Below are 21691 nucleotides of genomic sequence, written 5' to 3'. Positions count from 1 at the left end.
CAGCGTTCCTCCCGCGCACGTCCCGTCCCCGTCCCCGTCCCCGTCCCGGTGCCGCCGCCGCTCGCCTCTCCCCGGCCCCGCGGGCGGCTCTCGCCGCCGGAGCCCGACCTTTTAGAAACCGTCAGGCACTTTGAAAAAAGCCTCAGGTGCTACTGTAAGGTCCTAAACGGAGTCCCGCGTCTCTTTTAAAACGTGGGGTTTTTTCCCGCAGCTATGCACGTATCTGCCCGTTGCAAAAAAGAGTGGGTTTGATTCTGTTAAAAATCTCTTTTAATTAAATATTTGCATTTTACAAAGGCGGCTGCAGTTTTTGTATCTAATAAGTATAACCTTTTTTTTTTTTTTGCATTATAGTTTAGCTCACACCCAAGGAAAAAAAAACAATAGGCATAAAAAATTAAATTAAACTTGTATATATATATTTTAAAACTATGAAACAATTCGGAAAAAGACACAGAAATGTATATATTTATATTACGAAAACAACATTAATGCCTGTACAGGTGTCTTGATTTCATAATTTACTTCAAAGATACTGTATTATCAATTTAAATACAAAAAGCTACATTAAATATACAGAATAAGATTTAATACAAATCTTTCTTCTTTGTGTGTGTGTGAGAGAGCGTGTCACTCCTTTGCTTTTCACTCGGTTAAGACATTTCTGGGCAGTTTCTGCCCAGCCATTTCCAATAGACTATAAACTTTTGAAGGGGGTGCTGGGGAGGAGGGGGGAGCTGGTCTTTTCCTGTTTGTTTTGTTTTTCTTTTGGTAGTGGAAAAATAACTGCCAAAGCAATTTATTATTTCTCTCAATAAATTAAAAAAAAAAAAAAAAAAAGAACAAAACCACAGTCCCGGGAGGGGTAAGGAGGAGAAGCCGGTATTAAATGTTGGACATACCTTTCTTCAGTTCGTAAGGCGAGTCTTTGCAAAGGTCTACTTGGGACTGGCTCCTGATCATTTTAGTGTCTTTAGCCAGGCTCTCGGCTCTGCTGAGGACAGTCTGGTTTAATCCATTGAAGTGGGCGCCGGGGGCGGCGGCGGCGGGGCCGCCGGCGGGGTGCCCGTGCAGGGCCCCGAAGGAGCCGTAGTTCGTGTAACCGGGGTAGAAGGGCGCCGTGTAGTAGAGCGGCCGCGGCAGGACCGCCCCGTTGGGGAAGGGGCACTGCGCCGCCGGTGAGCGCGGCCGCGGCGGCGAGCGCGACGGGCCGCCGCCGCCCAGCACGGCGGGGCCGGGGGGCGCCGCCTCGCCGCCGGCCTCCTTCGCCTTGTCCGCCGAGGTGGCGATCTCGGCCAGCGACCAGAGCTTGGGCTTGGCGAGAGCCGCCTGCTGCGGCGAGTGGATGACGGAGGCGCCGGTGGCGGCGGGCAGCAGCGGGTGCAAGTCGGCGGCGTGCGGCGGCCCGGCGGCGGCGGAGGGCGGGCGGTACGGCGGGGGCTCCTCGCCGCCCGCCGGCGGCAGCCCGCGGCCCGCCGGGCACGGCCCCAGCGGGGAAGAGCCGGGCGCCTTGGGAGGGGCGGGCGGCCCGTCGAGCCGCTCCTCCGCCGGCTCTTTGCAATCCGAGTCGCTGAGGCCGCCCTCGGCCTCCCGGGGGCCGGGGGACTCCTGGAGGCGCTCGCAGCCCGGCGCTGCCTTGGGATCCGCCGCTCCTGGGGAAGGGGGAAAGGAGAGGGGTGGGGGGCAGCTCTCGGGCTCGCCCTGCGCCCCCAAACCCGCCCACCCACTTCGTCGCCCCCCCCCCCCCCCCCGGCCCCGCCGCCGCCAGGCCCGCAGCGCTGCCCTCCGGCTCCCCCCGCCCCGGCTGCCCGCTCCGGGGAACAGGCCGCCCCGCCGCCGCCGCGCCGGGCCGGGGGCAGCCCCGAGGGCGCGGCCGCGGTGGCCCGGCCGAGCCCGCTGCCCTACCTGTGTCCGGCGTCCCGGGGTCCCCCTTCTCCTCCAGCTTCTGGGGCTCGTCCTCGTCGTTTTTCTCCAGGTCGATGTTCTCCTCTTCCTCCTCGTCCTCGCTGCGGTTCCGCGGGGTCCAGGTCATTTTGTTCTCCTTTTTGAGCCGCCGCCGCGCGTTGGCGAACCAGGTGGAGACCTGGGTGAGGGTCATTTTGGTGATGATGGCCAGCATGATCTTCTCGCCCTTGGTGGGGTAGGGGTTTTTCCGGTGCTCGTTGAGCCAGGCTTTGAGGGTGGCCGTGGCGTCCCGCGTCGCGTTCTTGCGGTATGCGGGGTCGCCGTAGGGGTAGGAGCCGAGCGGCGCCGCGTACGGGTGGTACCCCAGGGAGCCAGCCATGCCCGGCGTGTGGTCGTAGGGCGAGCCCTGGGGAGAGAGGGGAGAGCGGCCCGGCGGGGCGAGGTCAGGCGGCCGCGGGGCGGCAATGACACGGCAAGGGCAGCGCCAGGGCCTGCCCGCGGCCCCTGCCCGCGGCCCACCGCCTCTCCCCCGGCGCCGGGCCCTGCCCGGCTTCTCCCCCGCCTCCTTCCCGGGAGAACGGGCGGAAGGGCCTGGGGGCTCGCCGGGGCCGGGAGGCTCCGGCCCCAGGAGGCCACCGGCCGCCTGCGGCAATCCAGCGTCTCTCCCCCAAATGCAGGCGCGGAAAAGCAAGTGGGCAGCGCGGCGAGGGGGCGGTCAACGGCGGGGGGACCCTTCCCTTCCCCCCCGGGCTGCGATCGCGGCAGGCAACCTGCCGGGCCCAGGCGGCCGGGCCGGGCCGCTCCTCTGCCAGGCCAAGGGCGGGAGGAGGAAAAAAATAAAGGGAAGAAGAGAAGAGAGGAGAGGAGAGGAGAGGAGAGGAGAGAGGAGAGGAGAGGAGAGGAGAGGAGAGGAGAGGAGAGGAGAGAAAAAAGAAAAAAAAAGAAAGAAAAGAAAAAGAAAAAAGAAAAAAGAAAAGAGAAAAGAAAAGAAAAAAGAAAAGAAAAAAGAAAAGCTGGAAAAAGGAAAGAAGAAACTGTGAAACTGTGCCTAGAGCCTGAACAGAGGGGAGAAGCTGAGCAAAACTCCCCGGGTTTTGGGGGGAACTGCGGGGCACTGGCGGCGGCCGCGGCTCCGCGGCGGGGATGCCCCGCGCCCCGGGCCGGCCCCGCGGTGCCCCGCAGGCGCGCACGGCGGCGCAGTGCCCTGCCTTCCCCTTCCCTTCCCCGCGCAGCGCCCGCGGAGCGGCTTGCGGCCATGGGATTAGAGCTCTGCAATATTTAAGCAGCCTAATTATCGCCGTGCAGGGGAAAGTTGCCTGGGTTTATCGCCCGGATTTCTCCCATCGCCGGCCGCTGCTGGGTTCATTCCCTTTTCAATCACAACAAGCTAATTGTTGCGGAATTACGATTGCTGTTTTATTTAAAAAAAAACAACTTTTTTTTTTTTTTTTTGAGAGAGAATGAAATCGGTCCCCGCCTGCCCCAGCCCCGTCTCGCCCGGGCCGTGCCGGCGGCTTCCCCCGCGCCCGGCCCAGCCTGCCGCTGCCGCCAGCAACAGCGTGCGGCAGCACACGGCAGCGATGCGGGAAAGTTGGGCGGCGAGGCGGGGAGCCGCGCTCCCTTTTGTCCCCGCTATCTCAAAAATAAAATCGGAACAAAAAGCAGGCCCGGGAGGGGGGGGAGGCGCCCGCGGGTTGCCGCCGTGCCCGGCGCGGTGCCGGCTGCCCGGGGCTGCTCTTACCACGTAGGAAGTGAAGGCGGCGGCGGCGGCGGCGGCCGGGTCGGTGCCGTACTGGAGGTGGGAGTTGTAACCCGGGGAAGGGGCGGTAAAGGCGGTAGATCCGGCATAAGGGGAAAAAGCGGAGCCCGAAGAAGATCTCCCAAGTTCATCGGTCCTGGGTCCGGAGATCACGCTGGTGCTGTACGCCGGGCAGGAGTAGAGAGCCAAGGACGCTGACGGCTGGTACAAGTAACCCTGAGGATACGACATGGCCAGGCGCACTCATATACCCGGGAGCCCAAGGCGCCGGGAGGGAGCCGCCGCGCTGCCGGGCTGGGGCCGCTGCGGCCGGGGCTTCGCGGGCGCCTCTCCGCCCTCGCCAGCTGGGCAGCGGCGGCACCTTGCTCTCTGCCGGGGCTGCTGCTCCGCGCTCGTCTGCAGCCTGGCACCGCTTCCTCCTTTTTCTCCCCCCTCGCTTCCCCCTCTCTTCCCCCCCCCCCCCCCCCCGCTCGCTCTCTCGCTCTCTCCCCCTTGCACTGGGGGGCTTTTTTTTTCCCCCCTTCCTCCTCGCTCTCGCTTTCCGAAGGGTCCTGCCAAGATGCTAAGTTGGAAATTGCAGCTCCTGACGCCTTCTGCGCGGCCCGGCGAGGCTCCTCCTTCGCGGGGTGTTGTCAGTGGAAGGACTGGCAGGACCCCGCTGGGCTGCCGCGGCCGGGCCCAACCAGCGGGAGGGCTCCGCGCTTCCCTCGGCCCTCCCCAGCGCTCAGAGGCTCAAGTGCGCCGGCTCCTGGATTGCAGTCACCTCCGAGCCATTTAAGATCAGCTCCAACTTTCTGCATGTGCTAAATACCGTGCGGAGCCGCGCTGCGCCGGAATGCAAGCCAATCAGTATATGAAAAAAAATAGATGTTTAATAAGATTTATTAGCCGCCCGGCTCCCCCTCTGCGCAGCCACCCCTCCTCTTGCTCTCTGCCCCCTGCCCCTCCCTCCACTAAATCACTGGAGGTGGAATATACGGGGGGTGTGTGGTGGTGGTAGCTTTTCTTTTCTAAACAAAAAAGGCGATTTTCGGCGGTGAAGCGCCGCGCCGCAGTCCGGTGCGGCGCTGGGATGCGCGGCCGGTCGCGCCGTCGGGGCGGGGGCCGCGCCGGGGCCGCCCCGCCGCCGAACCTGTTGCGGCGGCTGTGCGAGCGGAGCTGCGGCGGGGGGTCCCCGGGAACGGGACGCCGGGGCCCGGCGAGGAGTGGGGTTTGGCTTCGCGGAGGGCTCGGGGGGCCGTGAGCGGGGCGGGAGGACTTAGTCTTTCCCAGCGGCGGTCCCGGGAGAAAGGGAATCTGGAGGGGGAGCGGTGGGGGCGGAGATGGGTCTGCAGGAATCGTTCAGAATGAGGGTTTGCCCGCGGATCCAAAGAATACACCGGGTATCCTCCCCCTCCCCGACTCGTAAAGGGGTCGAGGCGAAAGCAGATTAAAACCATATGAACCGGGATAAATCCCCGCCGATCAGGAGATGTAATCTCCTTTGATTCCTCCAGATAGATTTCCCAACAGGAACATATCCCGATTTATTCCCTCCTCGCCTTTTTTCCCTCGCGGCTGAGACGGCGCTGCTCCCGCGGCCGCGGACCCTGCCCTCCGCCGCGGCTCCGCGCTCCCGGCCACCCGGGACCCGCCTCGCACCCGCCGGGCCTTTCCCGGGGGCGGGGGGGGGGAAGGTTTAATTAGATTTATCTTATTTATCTTTTTATCTTGTAACTTTTGCATCTCCCGGCCCTAATTCTTCTCGCCGCTGGCCCCAGCGGGCAGGACGCGGAGGCGCGAGGAGGCGGGTGTGTGTTTTAAAACGGGCGGGCCGGGGCAGGAGCTCCCCGGGACGCCGGCGAGGCGACACCGACGCCGCCCCGCTCCGTCCCTCCGGGGTTTTTGCCCGGCGGCAGCGGCCACAGCCCCCCAGCCAAACGGCGGGGCACAGGCTGAGCCTTCCCGAGCAGCCCCGCTGCGGGGCCGGGGGCGGCGGGCAGGGCCGGGCCGGGCCGGGGGGGCGGCGGCGCCTCGGTGGGAAGGGACGGGGCGGGCAGAGAGCGCTCTCCCCGGTGTCCTCGGGGGGGATCACAGCAGGGCCGGGGGCGGCGGGGCGGGCGCGGCCCGCACTACACTACCCAGCAGGCCGTGGCCCCGCCAGTCCCGCCCCCGCCCCTCCCGGCGCATGACTGGCTGTCCTCCCGCCGGCGGTGGGTCCTCCCTTCTTCCATTGGCCCGCGGAGCCGTCCCTCAGCGCGGGGAGGAGGGGGTGTGGAGGGGTGGTGGCGGCACGCAGCGCGTTGCTGCGGAGCCCGGAAGCGGCGCTGACAGGACGGCGCGCGGAGGCGTTGCGGGCCGAGGCGGCCGCCTCCCGGCCCAGCTCGGCCCAGCTCGGCCGGGCTCAGCTCAGCCCAGCCGGTGGCGGCTGCGGGTCGGGCCGGCCCCGGCCGGCGAGGTGAGGAAGCGGGGCGGCAGCATCTCCCGCCCCGCGGCGGGACGTCGGGGCCGCGGGGCCCTGTGGCGGCGCTGCCCCGCCGCGCTGGGGCGCCCCCTGCCGGGCGGGCCTCGCCGCTGCCCTGCGCGCGGGCGGCGGCCGTGCCGGCTGCCCGGCCCCCGCGGCCGGCCGGCGGGCGGGCGCTCCCGGGGAGGCGGCGGCGCCGGAGCCGCTGTCGGCCGCGGTCCCGGGGCCGGTGTCCCCCCGCGCCCTGCCGGAGGGCGCTGCCGCGCCGTCCGCGCCGGGCGCCGCAGTAAGGCGGCGATCGTGGGAGCGGCGTACGGAAGCCCGGCGAGGCGAGGTGGGTCTCGGCACCCTCCTCGGTGCTGCTGTCGAGCAGCGCTTTGTCTGGCGTTTCCCCCCCTTTCTCTTCTTTTTCCCTTTTTTTTAAATATAGTTGTTTTTACGTGGAAGCGTGCGGTGTTTCCTCTCTTTAAAATCCATGTGGGTTCTGTCGCCGGTAACCGGGAAGGGTCTAACACCGGATCGCACACTCTCTTACATGCTCAATCCACACAGGTGTGCACTTTCATCAGTTTTCAGCTGCACGATGTCACTGATACTTGTCCCTGGGTTAATTTTAGCTATCGCTCTAAAGCACCGCATTTCTTTTTCCACTCAAAAGCGCTTCTGTCATAACCCTTGACAATACCTCTTGTTGGAGGAGTGCGATACCATCCGGTAAAGCTTTATACATTTAACATTCCTTTTATATGTGAGTAGAATGAGTAACCGCTTTTCCTTGCCCATTTCTTTGTAGGGAGAAGCAGAACTTTTAACCGTCTTCCCACGGCATCTGACTTTTTTGAGGAGGAGGTAAGGTTAATGTCATGTAAAATTACCCTCTTTTTCTGATGTTCTACTAGTCTTGCTTCTGTAGGCGTACATTTTGGAAACTGTGGTGAGTTCGTGCATACTTTCATGCATTGCAACACAATACCAGAGCTGATTAAGAAACGGTAGCAATAGGACTCTTACGCCGTCAGGATTGTAAGTGTCTGTCAAACCGACATTCTCACTATGTTATGCCACTGTTATATTCTTTGCAGTTTTAAAAGAACTGTAGATAATTCTTCAAGGTACTGAAACATTTAGTTTATAGTTCTATTGCTGTGGTTGTCACCTTTATATCAAATTTGAGACTCATTTCTTAAGGATGTCTCTATTTTCTGCTTTATTTGCACGTTGATAGCTCTACTGAATGACGAGTCACAGCAACTTTTTCCTCCGATAGAAGCATATTAAGATGTGAAAGCCTTAGACTAAGCTGCTTTGCAGGACTTTTCAGCTCTTTGATTAAAGGGAAGTAAGTCTGTTTCAAGAGTCTTGTTTATGTAGTTCTATCAGTTCTATTAACAAATGTGTGGCTTGAGGATACATTTGCTGCTTCTCTTCCTTTTTACTGAAGGTACGTACATTTGGAGGTATGGATAAGTTCTTGGTATCAGGTCTTTGTCTGCTTTGCAGCTGCCAGTGAAATTATATAAGTGCAAGTTGGTATTAAAATTCTGTACTTTATATATTTTTGTCATAATTTCTTGGAAGCTAAACCGTTAATGCAATAGAAGAAACATGTACCGTTCAATTTTTACTTAACGATGGGTAGGATTTACAGGTTGGCTGTGCGCTCTTCGCTTTATTTAAATTAAGGCTTGTGAATTTAAATTCAGCTTGTATAAATAAATAATTAAAGTCACTATTTTTGTAGCCTTCAATCTGATGGGCTGGTCCTGCAAAGCTGTTTAAAATGGTCTTCGCTTACTTTAGTAGTCGGACTCCAGTAGGGTTTTTGACATGAGGGGAACTTGGATTGGAGAAGACTGCACAAAATGTGGTGACCCAAAATGTAGCAATATTTGAACTTGCATATTTGTTTTTCTACGCTGGTTTCATTTGCATAATTTCATTTAGGGTGTGCAAACATATGTGGTACAGTGTAAAATAGCTTAAAAAATTAGTGCATGAATGTATAATAGGGATCAGCTGTGAATATTTTCTTTCCGGGAGGGGAAAAAGAGGCAGGGTGATCTTGAAAATAACAGCAAACTATATTTTAAAAGTACAACCATTGGTAGGCTCTAACTGTAAGTGGTTTGGTTGCAGGTGGCTTGTAGTGGATGGAGTTAAACTTGGGTATCTTGGATATGATACACCTTAATGTAACTAATAGCTACTTTCTGTTGAAACTTTAAAATCTAACAATCCTGCTTTTATTGCAGTCTTTAAAGATCTAATTGTTCTTGTGTGTGTCTGAGATGTAAAACTTACTGCAAGGAGAGGCAACAGATTGGTTCCGTCATAGGATTTTGTTGGGGTTTTTTTGAGAGTACTTAAAAGATTATGATGGATAATGCTGTCTTGCCAAAGAATGCCGACACAGGTGTTCATCATTATCTTAATTAAGATCCTGAGAAAATGTCATCTTTCGGCATGAATTATGAAGGGAGATGCATTAGGAGATCATTTCAACTTTTTTTTTTCTTTTTACAGGGGTAGATGAGAAGGAGGCTGTTTTCTGAAAACCTTTTTGATATTTCTTTATCAGAATACCTGACCTTAGACACTTACTGAATAATTTGTTTCTCCACTTCAATTTGTGAATATATTACCAAGAGATCTGTATGTGTTGTTAAAGGGAATCCTCTTAAAAAAAGAAACCAACAAAAATAATAAATAATAATCCCCCTCCCAGATACTCTGTTCTGCTTAAAGCTGTCCCTATAAACAAAATACTGAGACTCAGATGGCAGTGGAAATTGCTGCTGGAAACATCTGCTAAGAGATGTTTTATACAGTGTATTTAGAAGTATTAACAACTCATACTAATAATAGAGCAAAATAAATATATGTGAATATTTATCTTTCTAATAAAGCATGAAGAGAAAAAGATTTCCTTTTCTCACCTTTCCACTACCGTGGAAGTAAAACTAATTAGCGTGCAAAGAGGAGGGAGGGGCTTGTGTTTTTCTATGTTAAATCAATACATTATTAGCTGAGCAAGAGCTAAAACAATGCATCTAAAATATTGGCTGAAGCATCGGCAGTAAAACTTAGGGGTGCTTTCCTGCAGATCTTACTTGTGTGAGTGTTGCTGCTGGCTTCCCTCAGATGAAGTGCTGGGAGTTACAGGGACTGCCACTTGCAGTGGAAGTGCCGGTGTCTGGTGGCTCTTAGCCTAGGTGAATGATCTCGGGAAGAGTTCTGCAAGACCCCCTTCACTTCTCTGTTGCTTCTTGTTCTTCTGCCTGCACTTACTTTGCCCGAGACTCTACTTGTCTACATGTTAGCACTCTCTGTGTTTGCACTCTGAGTCCGAGGTGTAAACTTGCGAACACCTAGAATAACTCTTCTTTTCTGTGTCCAGCAATTGGGTGTTAGGTAGCTTAGATAGACTTTTGTTTTTCTCAGCAAGCCTTTCTATGTAAAAACACTTTTTGTCTGCTAAAAGAAACCTGATTAACAGTCTCAGTCCTTTTTTAAATTGCATCAGCAAACCCGTTTAGTATGTGGAATAAAACCATACACAGAAGTGCAGCTGGCAAGCCTTTTAAGCACGTACTTATTGTATTGAACGTGTAACTCCAAAGATCTTGACGGTATCATGGGAGAACCTGAAACTGTATTTCAGTTTCCTTGAAGTTTCCTGTAATTAACTTAAATAGCGCGATTTGCTTGAATTTGTTGACATAATATGGACTAAGTTAAGAATGTCTTTAGGGTTTATTTTGCTTACAGTTCCGTGGGCATATGCAGAAAACAGACTCTCCTAATGGTTGACTTCTGTGGAAAAAATTAAAAACTGCTCTCTTTCATGTCTAAACAAGTTTTTCACTTAAAGCAAGCCACATCTACTGTTAGTTGGCTCCTTATTGTGAAAGAGGAGGACCTCAGTGGGAAGGATGGCTGTGGCTCCCCATGCCGTTTTATGGGACGTGCATGTGCCCATAGCTTTCTGTATGGTGGCAAATTCCCGTTTGACCGCAGGTGCGGCAGCATGGTGGGAGCTCCCGTAGCTGGAATCTGGCCACCAGCGTGGGTGTTAGAGGTGGGTGACTTCTAATAGCAGTGTCATGTTCAAAAGGGTTTGTGTTTTATCTAGTTTACTTACATCTGTTTGCAGTCCTTATGACCAGTATTTGTGAGAGCTCAGCATTACCTCTCTGAGGAGGAATGTAAAGCCAGGTAGCCTTTCTAGCCTTACACCCAAAAAATTATTTTTAACAGTTCATAATTTCTGATTTTTATTAATACTAGAGCTTTTTAGATTCTGTTCCTTAATGCGGATAACGCAGATGCAAATGATTCTTAAAGCCGTTTTCTGCAGATTAAAGTGAATGTGTTTGTAGAGCCAGAATCTTCTTTTTTTTTTTTTTAATATATAAATCATTGTTTGAGGAAAAAAGCAAGCCAGTCAGACCTTTCAAGGTGAATGCGGATCATCAACAGAGACTTTACTATACTAATAAACTTGTGACTGATCACTCTGCCACTCTTCCCGAAGGAGATGCATCTTCCTGAGCTCTTTTTTTCCCCAACAGAGCAAAAACTAGCTTTTTCTTTTCATAAGCACATCTTTTTCATGGTATTTCTCAGCATTTCTATTGCAGATCAAGAACCCAGCGTTTGCCTCTGAAATATTCTCTGCTGACATCTACAGAACTTTTCATGCCCTTCAGATTTAATTTTGTATAGAATAATGCATGGTATAATATGTAGGTCCTCTGTTTTCAATTAAGCTGTATTAGGTAACTATGCTCTTCTTTCATATCCCGTAGCAAAGTATCAATATCCAGATGGCAGTGTGCTGGGATAAAATAGCTACAGGCTTGGCTGCTACTGTAAAGCCAAGAACTAACATTTTAGCCTGTGTGATAAATAAAACCGAGGTTGCAACTCTTGGTGTATTGGAGTTGCACTAAATAATGCTACAGTGCTGTTTATTACTGGTTTCATTGGATAATATGCAGCTATAAAACCTGCTTGAAGCTTTTATTAAGAATACTCTGTCATTATAAAAAGGTGCCTACAGCTTCTTTATGATATTGATGGTGCAAAAATTACTTTGTTTGCCCTGACTTCCTGGCTGTTGTCTAGGGAGGACCTTACCCTCTCTCAGCTTCCGTAGGCATTAGATTCCATGAATGTCTCTTGGGAAGAGGACAGCTCTGTAGAGCCCAGGTTTCAAAAGTTATTTTTAAGGTATTTTTTGCTCTTTGCTTTTTTCTTAAGTTTATTTCAGTGTTTAATTTCTTGCTTCAGTTAAAATTCGGCTGATATTCTCTGTGCTACTGTGTCCATAAGTAAAACTTAAACCGAGGTCACCCAGATAGCTGTCTGAGAGGAGGCTGCAGAATGGCTGAGAGACTTTTATACTGGCTGAGAAGGTGATGGGAAGACTTGGTAGTAGGGAAGGGACTAGGAGTCTTGAATCCTGGGCTTGTTTTCTCGTTCAGGTTCTGGCACATCCTGTGACCTAGATTTGTTCACGTAACCTCTGTGCCTCTGTTTACCTAACTGGAAGTCTCTGCTTTTCTCAGAAATGTTCAGATTTAAATTGGTGTCCATACTCATATAATTTATTAGACTGTTGTGCTTTTGAGCAAAAGCAAGTTATTAATGCTATTACTGATTCATTAGCTAAATGCCATTAAATTTCTGTATTCCACAGATCTTTTGATTTCCATAGGCACCTGTTTATGGTGTGCATCTTAGAAAACGCAGAACTGAACACCATCCAGTGGGATGTGGTACTAACATACTGTCTGTGGGATTTAACAAACATGCTAGATCAATGGGTGAAGAAACCCTTGCATTGCTCAGTCTGTAATCCTTGTTTGTAAGAGAAACCTGCTGTCTAAATTAGTGACAAATACTATCTTTTTGTTCCATTACCCCATTCTCCATATGTCCATTTTTTGCCTTTATAGAATGCAGCCAAGAGCAGAAGCAGTGAGGTCCACGATGGTGAAAATGAATCCAGCAGTCCGTCCTATCCTGTACCTGCCTGAGTACAGGAAGAGACCTCATACAAAGCCAGAATGCCTCTGGGCTTGCAGCTCTTTTTAACCATATTAAGTCCTATTCAGAGTTAATGGTAAGTAATTTGTTCTGTGTATGTTATGATTCATTAAGTAAGGCATTACAGTAGTGGCACTTCCCTTTGTGGTACTGGGTTCTGTCTCTGACAAAATTGACTACGTCAACTTTAGTCCTATTTCTGTTAAGAAAATCATGTGGTGCAGATGACAAGCATTGTAATACGTATGCTCTTTTTTTCTTTCTTTTTTGTCTTCTCCAGATGAGCTCAGTGAGACTGGTCTAAGCAATGCCGAAGGGAAGAACAGAGTTGGAAGGCAGGGTCTATTTCAAAGCAGGATTCTTCTTCTTTCCGTAACACCCAAACATGAAGACTTTATAAACTTCATTAGGTAGAGTATTGATAATAGCGTAATATCAGTAATATTGCATGATGTAATATTGCACTGCTTTATTGTTCAGTGATCATGTGGAGCTGCGTTAAATAAATGAACATTTAGTGCCTTAAATGAACATTATGAGTGAGAGCAGTAAATCGAGAAGGTGGGTACTAGAGGAAATACTACTAGCTTTTTTAAGCCAGTGTCTTTTCTTTTTTCAGCTCTTTCCATAACCTGTAATTCTTTTCTTTCTTAAGAAAGATGGAACGTTCAACTTCTTAACCAGGAAGACTTCACAGTCCTCTTAGCTGTTACGGCATCTTAATGCTTTGTCCAGCAGAAAATAGCACTCATAGTGCTGACCCATAAACTGTCTGTAGTGCCATAGCATGTGCTGCTCTTTCTTCTTAGGGCTTCCCTTGTTGGAGAGTGGTTGCAAAATGTCTGCTGTGGCACAGCCCTCTGTGACCTCTTGCAGCCAAGGATGGAATTTGTGAATTTTTCTGTCTGGAACTTGTGGGAGCTCCCTCTTGAGCCCAATAGTTCTCCAATATTGCAAGAAAAGATCTGACAGTGCTGTCTGGGAGATGTGACTGACTTAATTATTATTAACATTTATTAAGTGCCTTACAATGGAGGGGGAGAGTCATTGCCTTTATTTTTACAAATAGGAGAACTGGCATGTAGGAAGAATGGATCTCTTCTATCTTCTGTGATTCTTGACCCACCTAATTAGGTGATCGTCACGAGAAATAACAACTTGCCTCAGGGGAATGGCACTGGGGAAAGATGCCGACACATTCAGCATGGCACACCGCTTCTCCCTCCCAGAATCGCTTAATGCAGTAAGCAGGGTCTTTCCTCTGTGAGTGTCATTTGGCCAGTGAGGAGATTTAAAAGGGCTGATGAGCCTGAGGCTGTCTCTCTACCGGATAGCTTTGTTATAGATCTCATCCAGGGGAAAAAGTGAGGTACTGCAACTAATTTCTAGGAGCTACTCTTGTTTTTAGCGATTACTCACCCTCTGCCTCCTCCTGCTTCCTTTCACAATAGAGTGGCCTTTCCCCAGGATAAGCTGATTCACTTCACGGCTGGTATTTGCAGTTTTCCTGCACTTAGCTAGCCTCTAGGCGGTAACTGTTTCTTCTGGGCTAAGACTTTAGTTTCTTTTTGTAATAGTTTATTTTGCTAAGAAAGAGAATCTGTCCAGCTGCTACAAACAATAGTGGTTTTGATGTGTATCAATCAAGAGTTAGAGATGTGTGTTTTCCATGTAGAAGATAGACATTTAAAGCCTGCTTTAAAGGAAGGCAAACCTTGGAGAGGTTTACTTAGATGTACAATATGCCCTATTCTTTCATTTTTAAAAACAGTATTAAGGTTTTGGTTTGTTTTTGTTTTTTTTTTTTTTCAAGAAAAGAGAAAATAATTTCATCTTTTTGATTGCATTTTTTTTCTTAGTCTCACAGTTGTGAGATAAATATTCAGAAATATGAGTTGGTAAGGTTAATGTGATGAAAATGAATATGTGATAACGGGCTCTGCACATTAAAGATTAAGAGCTCAAATTATGGACTCCAGAGTGAAACACTCCATGAGCATTTGCGAATTTTGTTTGCGCAAGGAATGCGGGCTTAGGCCCACGGTTGCAGTTGCACAATTCCATCCTGTCTGCTGCTTTTTTGTCTTGACTGATCTGCATAGAAGTCTCTCGAACACTGTAGTGTCAGGGTGAAAATGTAGTCTGGGGTGAGATGGGGGGGACAAATGAGGAAATAATTTCAGTCCAAGCATTAGTGTTACTCTATAAAAATAGATTAGTTTTACACAAATGATTCACATTTACAAAGATCAGTTTATAGCATTTTGACTGCACAGTAGTTAATTCTTTATGTATAAATTGATCCTTTATACAAATGTAATTCCATATACAACAGTTAATCTCTTTGAGTGCAAGTTGAAAATATATTATCAATTAATTTATGTAGGTTATGACTTTCTTTCCCCTGTACTCTGCAGTGGTTACCTACACTAAAGTTGAGTCGGTGTGTGCTTAATGAAAATTAGATGTGAAATGTAATATGTAGAGGACAAAGCAGCATTGCAATCCTTATTGCTCTTAAAAAGACAAAGGTACCCCAGACAATTCTCCTTTCTTAATCTCTTGAGAATTTGATGCATAATTCTGTTATGAGCTATTTGGAGTGAATGAAATTGAAATATTTTCAGAAATAGTGTTAGTACTAGATATTATTGCTCACCTTTTGTGAAGCCTAGTTTTGTTTTAAAATGCTTTGCGTTCTGAGAGGCTAATGATAGACAATCTTCCATTGAGAAAGAAAAGCATCTTGGACTTCCGTGGAGAGACAAGCCTAGCTGTTACAGCTGTGAAATTTGCTAATGTTGCAACCATTTAAATAAAGTGTTTGTTTACATAACAGCAATGGCATTTCTCCTCCTCTTCCTTGCGGTTTTGTCCAACTAGATGTTATGAGTGGCAGTTGCAGTGACTGCTAAGTGTTTAAATGATGACATCATTATGTGAAGTGATTTTGAAATGAGAGATTCCAGCCAAGAATTACATCTGCTCTCATCTCCTTCAAATCATACTCTCTGGCTGTGCAGATTATGATTGATTTGTTTGTGACAGATTGCAGGAAACAGCCATTGATTTTTCAATATTTTACCTGAAAATTATTTACAGTTGTAACCAAGGGGAGGTATTTCCATGGGCTGTCAGCCCCTGAAAGACTGGGATAATATTCTCTGCTCCCTGACAAGACAAATTACCCGTAATGAGTGCAGTAGCTGAAGGGTATACTTTTATTTTAAAATATGTCAATAACCCCAGTGACTAAACGAATATTGATTCAGCATAATGAAGCCTGAGTAATGTGAAAATGAGCTCTTCAAGGAGCATGGTAAAGACTTTCTTTTTTAGCTTGTAGCAAGAAGCTTTTCATTCTTTACTGTTAGGTAGTTGAAATGTGCAGTCTTAAACAAGTCATCCTTAAACAGTAGTAATATGTGGAATAATGTAACAAAAGAACTTGGGTTTTTTTCTGTTTTTTTTTTTTTAATTTTTTTTCCCAAGTTCTTTTTCTTCAATGCGTTTCAGCAGATCAGACATTTAAAGAGAAAAATGCAAGTTATCCAGGGCAGAGAGAGAATTGCTGTTGGTGTTAATGTCTCTTGCAATAATATTCTTCAGCCAGCCTAATGGCATTTTTAAAGTGGATTCTGCATATATGGGCATGGAAATGTATCTAAATAAACTGTAGATTTAATTTCATATTACTGACTTCTTGGACATATTGATGTGTGTTCTATGTGATCGGTCTAATATTCTTGTCCTTTAACAATTTAGAATAACTGGTTTATGAGAACCTAGCTATACTGTGTTATAAAACTTAGTTACCGTAGCGCACATTTTTCTTTCCGGTGCCTTGTAACACTGCATGTTTCTTACCAAATGAGAATTTTCAAGTAGTAATTCATTTAAATTACGGTAATTTATGCAGTGCCATAGGTGTGGTGTGGAAAAGCATCAAATAGATTAATACGGATGTACTTCAATTGTTCAGGGTAAGGATTAGATTAAAGACCATGTTGAGGTACAATTTTTTTAACATTAAAAATATCGAACGCTGAAAAAAATTATCATCTGAAAGGATCAATTTGTCATTTGTATTCGAGGGCATTGTACAACATTAGGAAGGCTCTGCAAGAGCACTGGGTATAAATAGCTGTGTAATCCAGACATGGGCAAAAAGGTATTTTCTTGAGGTGTTTGTGTATAATGTGTCAATTATGAAATAATGTCATAGCCAGAAGCATTTAGTGAGCATGTTTGGGCACGAAGACGACTTTCCTTATTTTCTGAGGACTGACTTCAATTGCATCCAACTAGCTTGTGAAAATCTTCAGAAGGATGTTTTCCTATCAGCACACAGGTGATTTTTCCAAATGTCATTCCTTTAGCACAGCTAGAAAGTATTTCAGGAGGCACTTGAGAACCTGTGGCATTGAGAGTTAAATGGCAACGCTGGAATGTGAGATATGTTCCTCTTCTTGATTTGTTAATTTTCAGAAAAATGTGATGTACATTTGAGCAGGTTACAACTGTAAATAATTGTGGTTTTGAGAGAGTTTGTGCGTAACACCTGGGATTCGCAAAATATTGGAGAATCATTAATGGTGAGGGAGTAATAACCTCAAATATATAGCAGTAACAACAGGAGAATTTGGGGCTCTTGGAAATTAAGGTTCAACTGGTAACATTTAACTGCTCGGTGGTATTTTACACATCCCAAGTTCTCTGCCTGTTCTCTTTGTTTCGGTACCTTTTGTTTCTTTGGCCAACAGCAGGAGATGGGAAGGGAAGGTCCTCTTTCAGTAGCTTTCCCACAGTAGCGAGGAAGAGGGAGACTGTTCAGGGCTGGGTGCCAGTTCTGATGCAGACTGAAGGGCAAATAAATGTTTGTTTTAACTACATCTCCTTTTCCTGAATAACGCTGTATGAGCTCAGTGGTACCAAACCGAACAAAAGCGGGTACTGCTGGAGGTACTGCTGACAGCGAAACCAAAGTGGGCTCTGCTTGCAAGCCATTGGCTTGTTTCACTTGCACGACGGGTAACATCTCTTGCTTTGCTGCCTTTCCCAAAGACGAGTTTGCTTATTAAATACCGGCCTGCCTGGCATTCTGGTTCAGGCCTGAACTGTGTTCTTGGCACTAATGGCAAATGGTGCATTCTCGGCTGCGGGAAGCTGAGGAATGGCTTGCAAGCTTTGTGGGTGATACCAGAGCTTTCTGGTGATGGTACCTTGGAAGCTCTTAACTTTATTCACACATCTCCTTTTAGTGTTAGAACTGCTACAATTGCTAGTCCACTTTCAGGTGACTATGGAGGAGAAAAAAAACCCAGAACAAACACAACCCCAAATCATTAATCAGTTAAAAGTTCTTGCGGCATTCAGGATCTCCTAGGAGCAGAACATAAACCCAATTGCTGTTCAGTTAGGTAAAAGTAAAAGCAGAAAACACTGTGAAATGAAGGTCACGGGTAAGAACAGAGCGATCTCCTTTGTGGCGGAGAAGAGGCTGTTGGTAAATCATGAAGGGCTAATATTTAGGGGTCATATGTCCCTCGACACTTGGGGACTTGCAAATTTTCACGCATTTCAGTTCATTTCAGGCCTGACATGAAGACACTGTTGCAGTATGTGCTTGTAGTGGGAAGGTGGTGCAATGTTAATGGTGTGGGTGTTTTTGTGTTGTGAACAGTTCAGATCTCTATACCTATCTAACTGTCAGATTCCAGTATGAATAAGGTGGCAATCAAAACCAACGTTTGCTTGGTTTTCTTTTTTCTGTTTTCCTATTTATTCCGCCTCTGTGTTCTCTGCTCTACAGATAAACTATGAACTTTTTTTAGTTGATGGAAGGGGTGTGGGAGGGGGGAGGGCGTGTAAATGTAGGTGATGGAAATCATGCTTACTGGCTAAGCCTTCCCCCCCCTCAATTTGTTTGTTTGAAATCTAAGAACTAATATGTGATGGGACCTGGATCAGAGCAGTCCACAAGTGGGCAGACAGCACTATGTAGAATTTGCTAATCTAAATGCCATGGTTGAACCCAATTCTTTGTGCCCTAAATGACACATGTTGAAGTTGTTGTTTCTTTCTTTTTTAATTTATGAACAAATAATTGCTTTTATCAAAAGCAATTCCATATATGCAGAATATTCACATTTTCTTGGAATGACCATATTATGTATTAAAAACTTTCACTAACTTGAGTGCTGATAGTATTGCAGAGTCTTCGGTATGGCAGCATATGGTTTATGGTGAGCTGTTAGAGGGAGATAGCCCTAAAAAAATACGAGGAGGATCCAGGATGCTTTGAGAGTCTTGCCTAACTGCAATGGTTAAAAAGGCATGGCTGACTTAATGCATGAGTGTTGAAATCTGTGTCTGGAATTATGGAGACAAGTTGAGAAACATGAACTGAATTGATTGTTGATTATTTCCCTTTGTAAATGCTGGGAAAAGATGTGTTATGCTTTGCTGTGGCCTTTAAGGAGGGTCCACAGCGTCCTTTTTTTGTTTTGTCTTGTTAACTTATCTTTTAATATGAAGTGTCATTCCCAAAATGAAGTAATGTCCTTGGGCTGGTGGCAACAGCTGGAGTTGCAGAATTCATAAATAATTCAGAGAGGGATAAAGGGTAGGGGATTTTTTTTGTCATTTGAATCTTTATTATGTGCACACATTTCATTTTCGATATGGCATCATTTGAATTCATTCGGTATGATGATTGCACTGACCTGTCATATTTATTTTGATGTCCCTTCGAAGGACCATATGCTCCGTCCTCGGCATGAAAAAGGATGCAAGTTGCTAACTGAAAAGGCAGCTACGTTCCTGTAGGGATGAAGACCCTCGCTTCCCATTGTCGTGTCAGTAGATGTACAGCTGCAGTGCAGTAGAAGAAAGTGTAGTTGTTACGTCAGTGCAGTGCCTAAATGGCAGTGTAGTCTAGCGAAAGGTGGAAAAAAGGCCAAAACCCGTTTGCAAGAAGGTGTTGTATGGCATTAAAAACTCAGCTGTCACTGAGGGCCAGTTGGTGTGAAGAACCTGGCATGTGGAAGATGGAAAAGATTAAAGCCAGTTAGAAATCTGCCAACGTGGAGGTGTGCCATGGTAGCTTTAATGTGGGAATACAATTAATTACTTTGTATGTTGGAAGTGGGGTTGCCATGCACACAGCCTTCCGCGGATGCACGGCAGTTAGTCTGGTTATGCAAGGCTCAGGTCTTTTTCTTTGACCAATCCATGCCCTCCTTTCCTCTTAAAGAAGCCGCTTGCTTAGCCAAACAAAAATCTTGGATAATGGTTTTTGGGAAAATGTGCAGTTGTAGTTTTTCCTCTTTGCTAATTCTGTTGTAACCATTGCACCTGGTCCTTCACTTATTTCAGTGGTATGTTTCCGTGAACAAGTGGTGTATTTTCCAGAAGTTACAGAGAAATCTACCAGTTTCAAGTTCAACCATGTCCCATAAGTAATGAACTGCGTGATAATGAGTAATGTCTGATTCCTACTGGCGAATGCACTGGCTGGTGTTAGCAATTCATAGTTGGTGGATAACAGGACCTTGTGGATGTTACCTTTGTATGCACTGCTAACGTGATAGGATGCAACCACTACGGTATTCTCATGGTGTAAGGTGTAATTGCAGCAGCGAGTGGTGATTTGTATGAAGTTGATGGTCCATTGTGCTCATGCCAGTGGCAGAAGGAAGGCAATTAAGTGCAATACAATAACTAGAAGCTATGAATGCGAATGATAACTGTATGCAAAATTGTTTCTTTTCTAGATCCTGCCATCAATGACTGAGCCTCCTTGAAATCTTCTTATCAGTTACTGCCAAGATGAGAAGGATAACAGGAAGGAGGAGTGCTTAAGTGGTTTTAATGACGGTTAATTTCATCTATTTATCAAATGACAGGTTGTTTTTTCCTCAAAACTCGATTGTCATGACAAGATGCTTTTGGAAGTCATCTTTGTAAAATAAAACTGACAATTTTTAGGCTACAAAGAGCTATTGTATCTTTCTATACAATGTTGTCATTATGGTAAACCACTGGAAGGTCTTTATTTTTGAAGTAATTTAACTTGCATACTTCACTAATTTATTTGAATGTGTGTTGAATGCCATGTGAAAAGTTTCTTGCCAGAGTTCTTTTATTCAATGGAATAGTTATTCTTACAATGCTCAATTTATTATTGTCTAAATTACTGTTGCCTTAGCCTCCTGTAAAAATGTTTCTTTTTAGTAATTCTTAAATAAGGAATGAATGAGGTTTTGTCCCCTTCGTGTTTTGATCGGTGTATTTTTCCTTTCAGTGAAAGCATCTTCAGTTTTCAGAATGACACTGTTGCAAAGAAAGGTCCTTTTGCTTTTTTTGCCTTTTTTTTCCCCAACAGAAAATGTCTTTTGTGCAATGATTTTTTAATATGTACACTGCCAAGACGCAATTACTGGAAGGAGAGACAGAAGCTGTTGGGAATGTCATGTTATGCCAAATTAAGAATTATTAGCTCTTACTTTCTCTGCAATCTCTTCGACTAGAACTCGACCTATTGCGTCTGGCCTATACTTTGACTCTAGTGGAACTAATGCGTCCTTGGAGTAGCATTTTAGAGTAACTTCAGATTCATATTTTTTTCACAAGTCTGCTTTAAACTGCTGGGATTAACTTCAGAGAAGGCAAGAGATACAGCCTCCTTTTGTCAGCAGCTGTGCTGGTTAAGGAAGGAGGCTTCATGCACACTTGCTTGCTCACTCTCTCCCGGAGGTTATCGCCCTTGCTAGGGAAGCAAGCTGAACTGTTTCCCTGAGCCCACCCAGACTTACTTCAGCCAAAGTTAACCATGTTATCAAATACTAGTTAACTAGCACCCTGGGTCATTTTGATGAAGGGGCAGGGAATGCACAGACCAGCTGCACAGGCAGTGTATCTGGGAGGGTGGTGTGTTGACAAGCGGGTTGTTGAGGAGCTGGTGGTGGTGTAGTCTTTTCAGCAGGTGCAGTTACATCTCTAAGATGTGGTAAAAATTGGACGTGTTAGAAAGCTGTGCAGTTCTGTTATGTATAATATTCACATTTCTGGGACATACTGGATAATATAAAATAAACCTGTGCTCTTTGACTTAGTCCTTGTGCGTGCCAGTGTGAGTGGAGAGAGATGGTGTGAGTGTGTGTAGGTGACAGGACACCCATTTCAGGAAAATGTATCTGGTCAAGGTGCGTGAATGGTACAAATGTTTCCATTGTCTAGAGAACACACTGTTGTGCTGTACTCATCAAAGAGGCTGCCTCAACCAACACATGTCTCAGGAGAACTGTTTTTGACACGAGCTGCCTTTAGCGAAGAGGGGAGAACACCTCCAGCAGGAGAGGCCACCCCATCCGCTGCTGCTTCTCTGTCCGATGTTGCATCAGTAGATGCTGGAGTCTGGTGAGGCATCCAAGCTCTTGATGTTCCCTGTGCCAAAATTAGAACAGTATGGATGATCTCTAGTATTGGAAGGCATACTGAGTAAAAACAGTCCACTAAACAGCTCCTTCAAC

General features: G+C 47.3%; 1 protein-coding gene and 1 long non-coding RNA gene across 3 annotated transcripts; one reads left to right on the top strand and one right to left on the bottom strand.

Moving 5' to 3' along the window:
* Window positions 1-260: 260 nt before the first annotated feature.
* On the bottom strand, window positions 261-4063 carry IRX5 (iroquois homeobox 5). Its single transcript, XM_076348908.1, has 3 exons — window positions 3647-4063; window positions 1906-2311; window positions 261-1652 (listed from the first exon to the last, which is right to left on the bottom strand). Exons 1-3 carry the CDS (start codon window positions 3893-3895, stop codon window positions 886-888), a joined length of 1422 nt encoding a protein of 473 aa, XP_076205023.1. The 5' UTR covers window positions 3896-4063; the 3' UTR covers window positions 261-885.
* Window positions 4064-5993: 1930 nt separating this feature from the next.
* Window positions 5994-21273, top strand: LOC143165693 (uncharacterized). Of its 2 annotated transcripts, none has more exons than XR_012996299.1 (5): window positions 5994-6101; window positions 6901-6956; window positions 12068-12234; window positions 12439-12568; window positions 19934-21273. It is a non-coding gene; the product is annotated as an uncharacterized LOC143165693 (long non-coding RNA). The 2 variants fall into 2 exon arrangements; XR_012996300.1 differs by lacking the exon at window positions 5994-6101 and adding an exon at window positions 6336-6441.
* The last annotated feature ends 418 nt before the right edge of the window (window positions 21274-21691 follow it).

Source organism: Aptenodytes patagonicus, chromosome 11 (genome assembly GCF_965638725.1).
Source record: "Aptenodytes patagonicus chromosome 11, bAptPat1.pri.cur, whole genome shotgun sequence".
NCBI classification, from domain to species: Eukaryota; Metazoa; Chordata; class Aves; order Sphenisciformes; family Spheniscidae; genus Aptenodytes; species Aptenodytes patagonicus.
Note: the sequence above shows the minus strand (reverse complement) of the source record. Positions and strands in the feature narration are given on the sequence as shown.

Bases quoted from the DNA above. Each gene is read 5' to 3' on its own strand.
- IRX5 (XM_076348908.1), bottom strand. From the start codon at position 3,895: ATGTCGTATCCTCAGGGTTACTTGTACCAGCCGTCAGCGTCCTTGGCT. The intron at 2,312-3,646 runs GTAAGAGCAGCC...CTCTCTCCCCAG, and splicing joins CCGCCTTCACTTCCTACGTG to GGCTCGCCCTACGACCACAC. The intron at 1,653-1,905 runs GTAGGGCAGCGG...CCCCTTCCCCAG, and splicing joins CCCCGGGACGCCGGACACAG to GAGCGGCGGATCCCAAGGCA.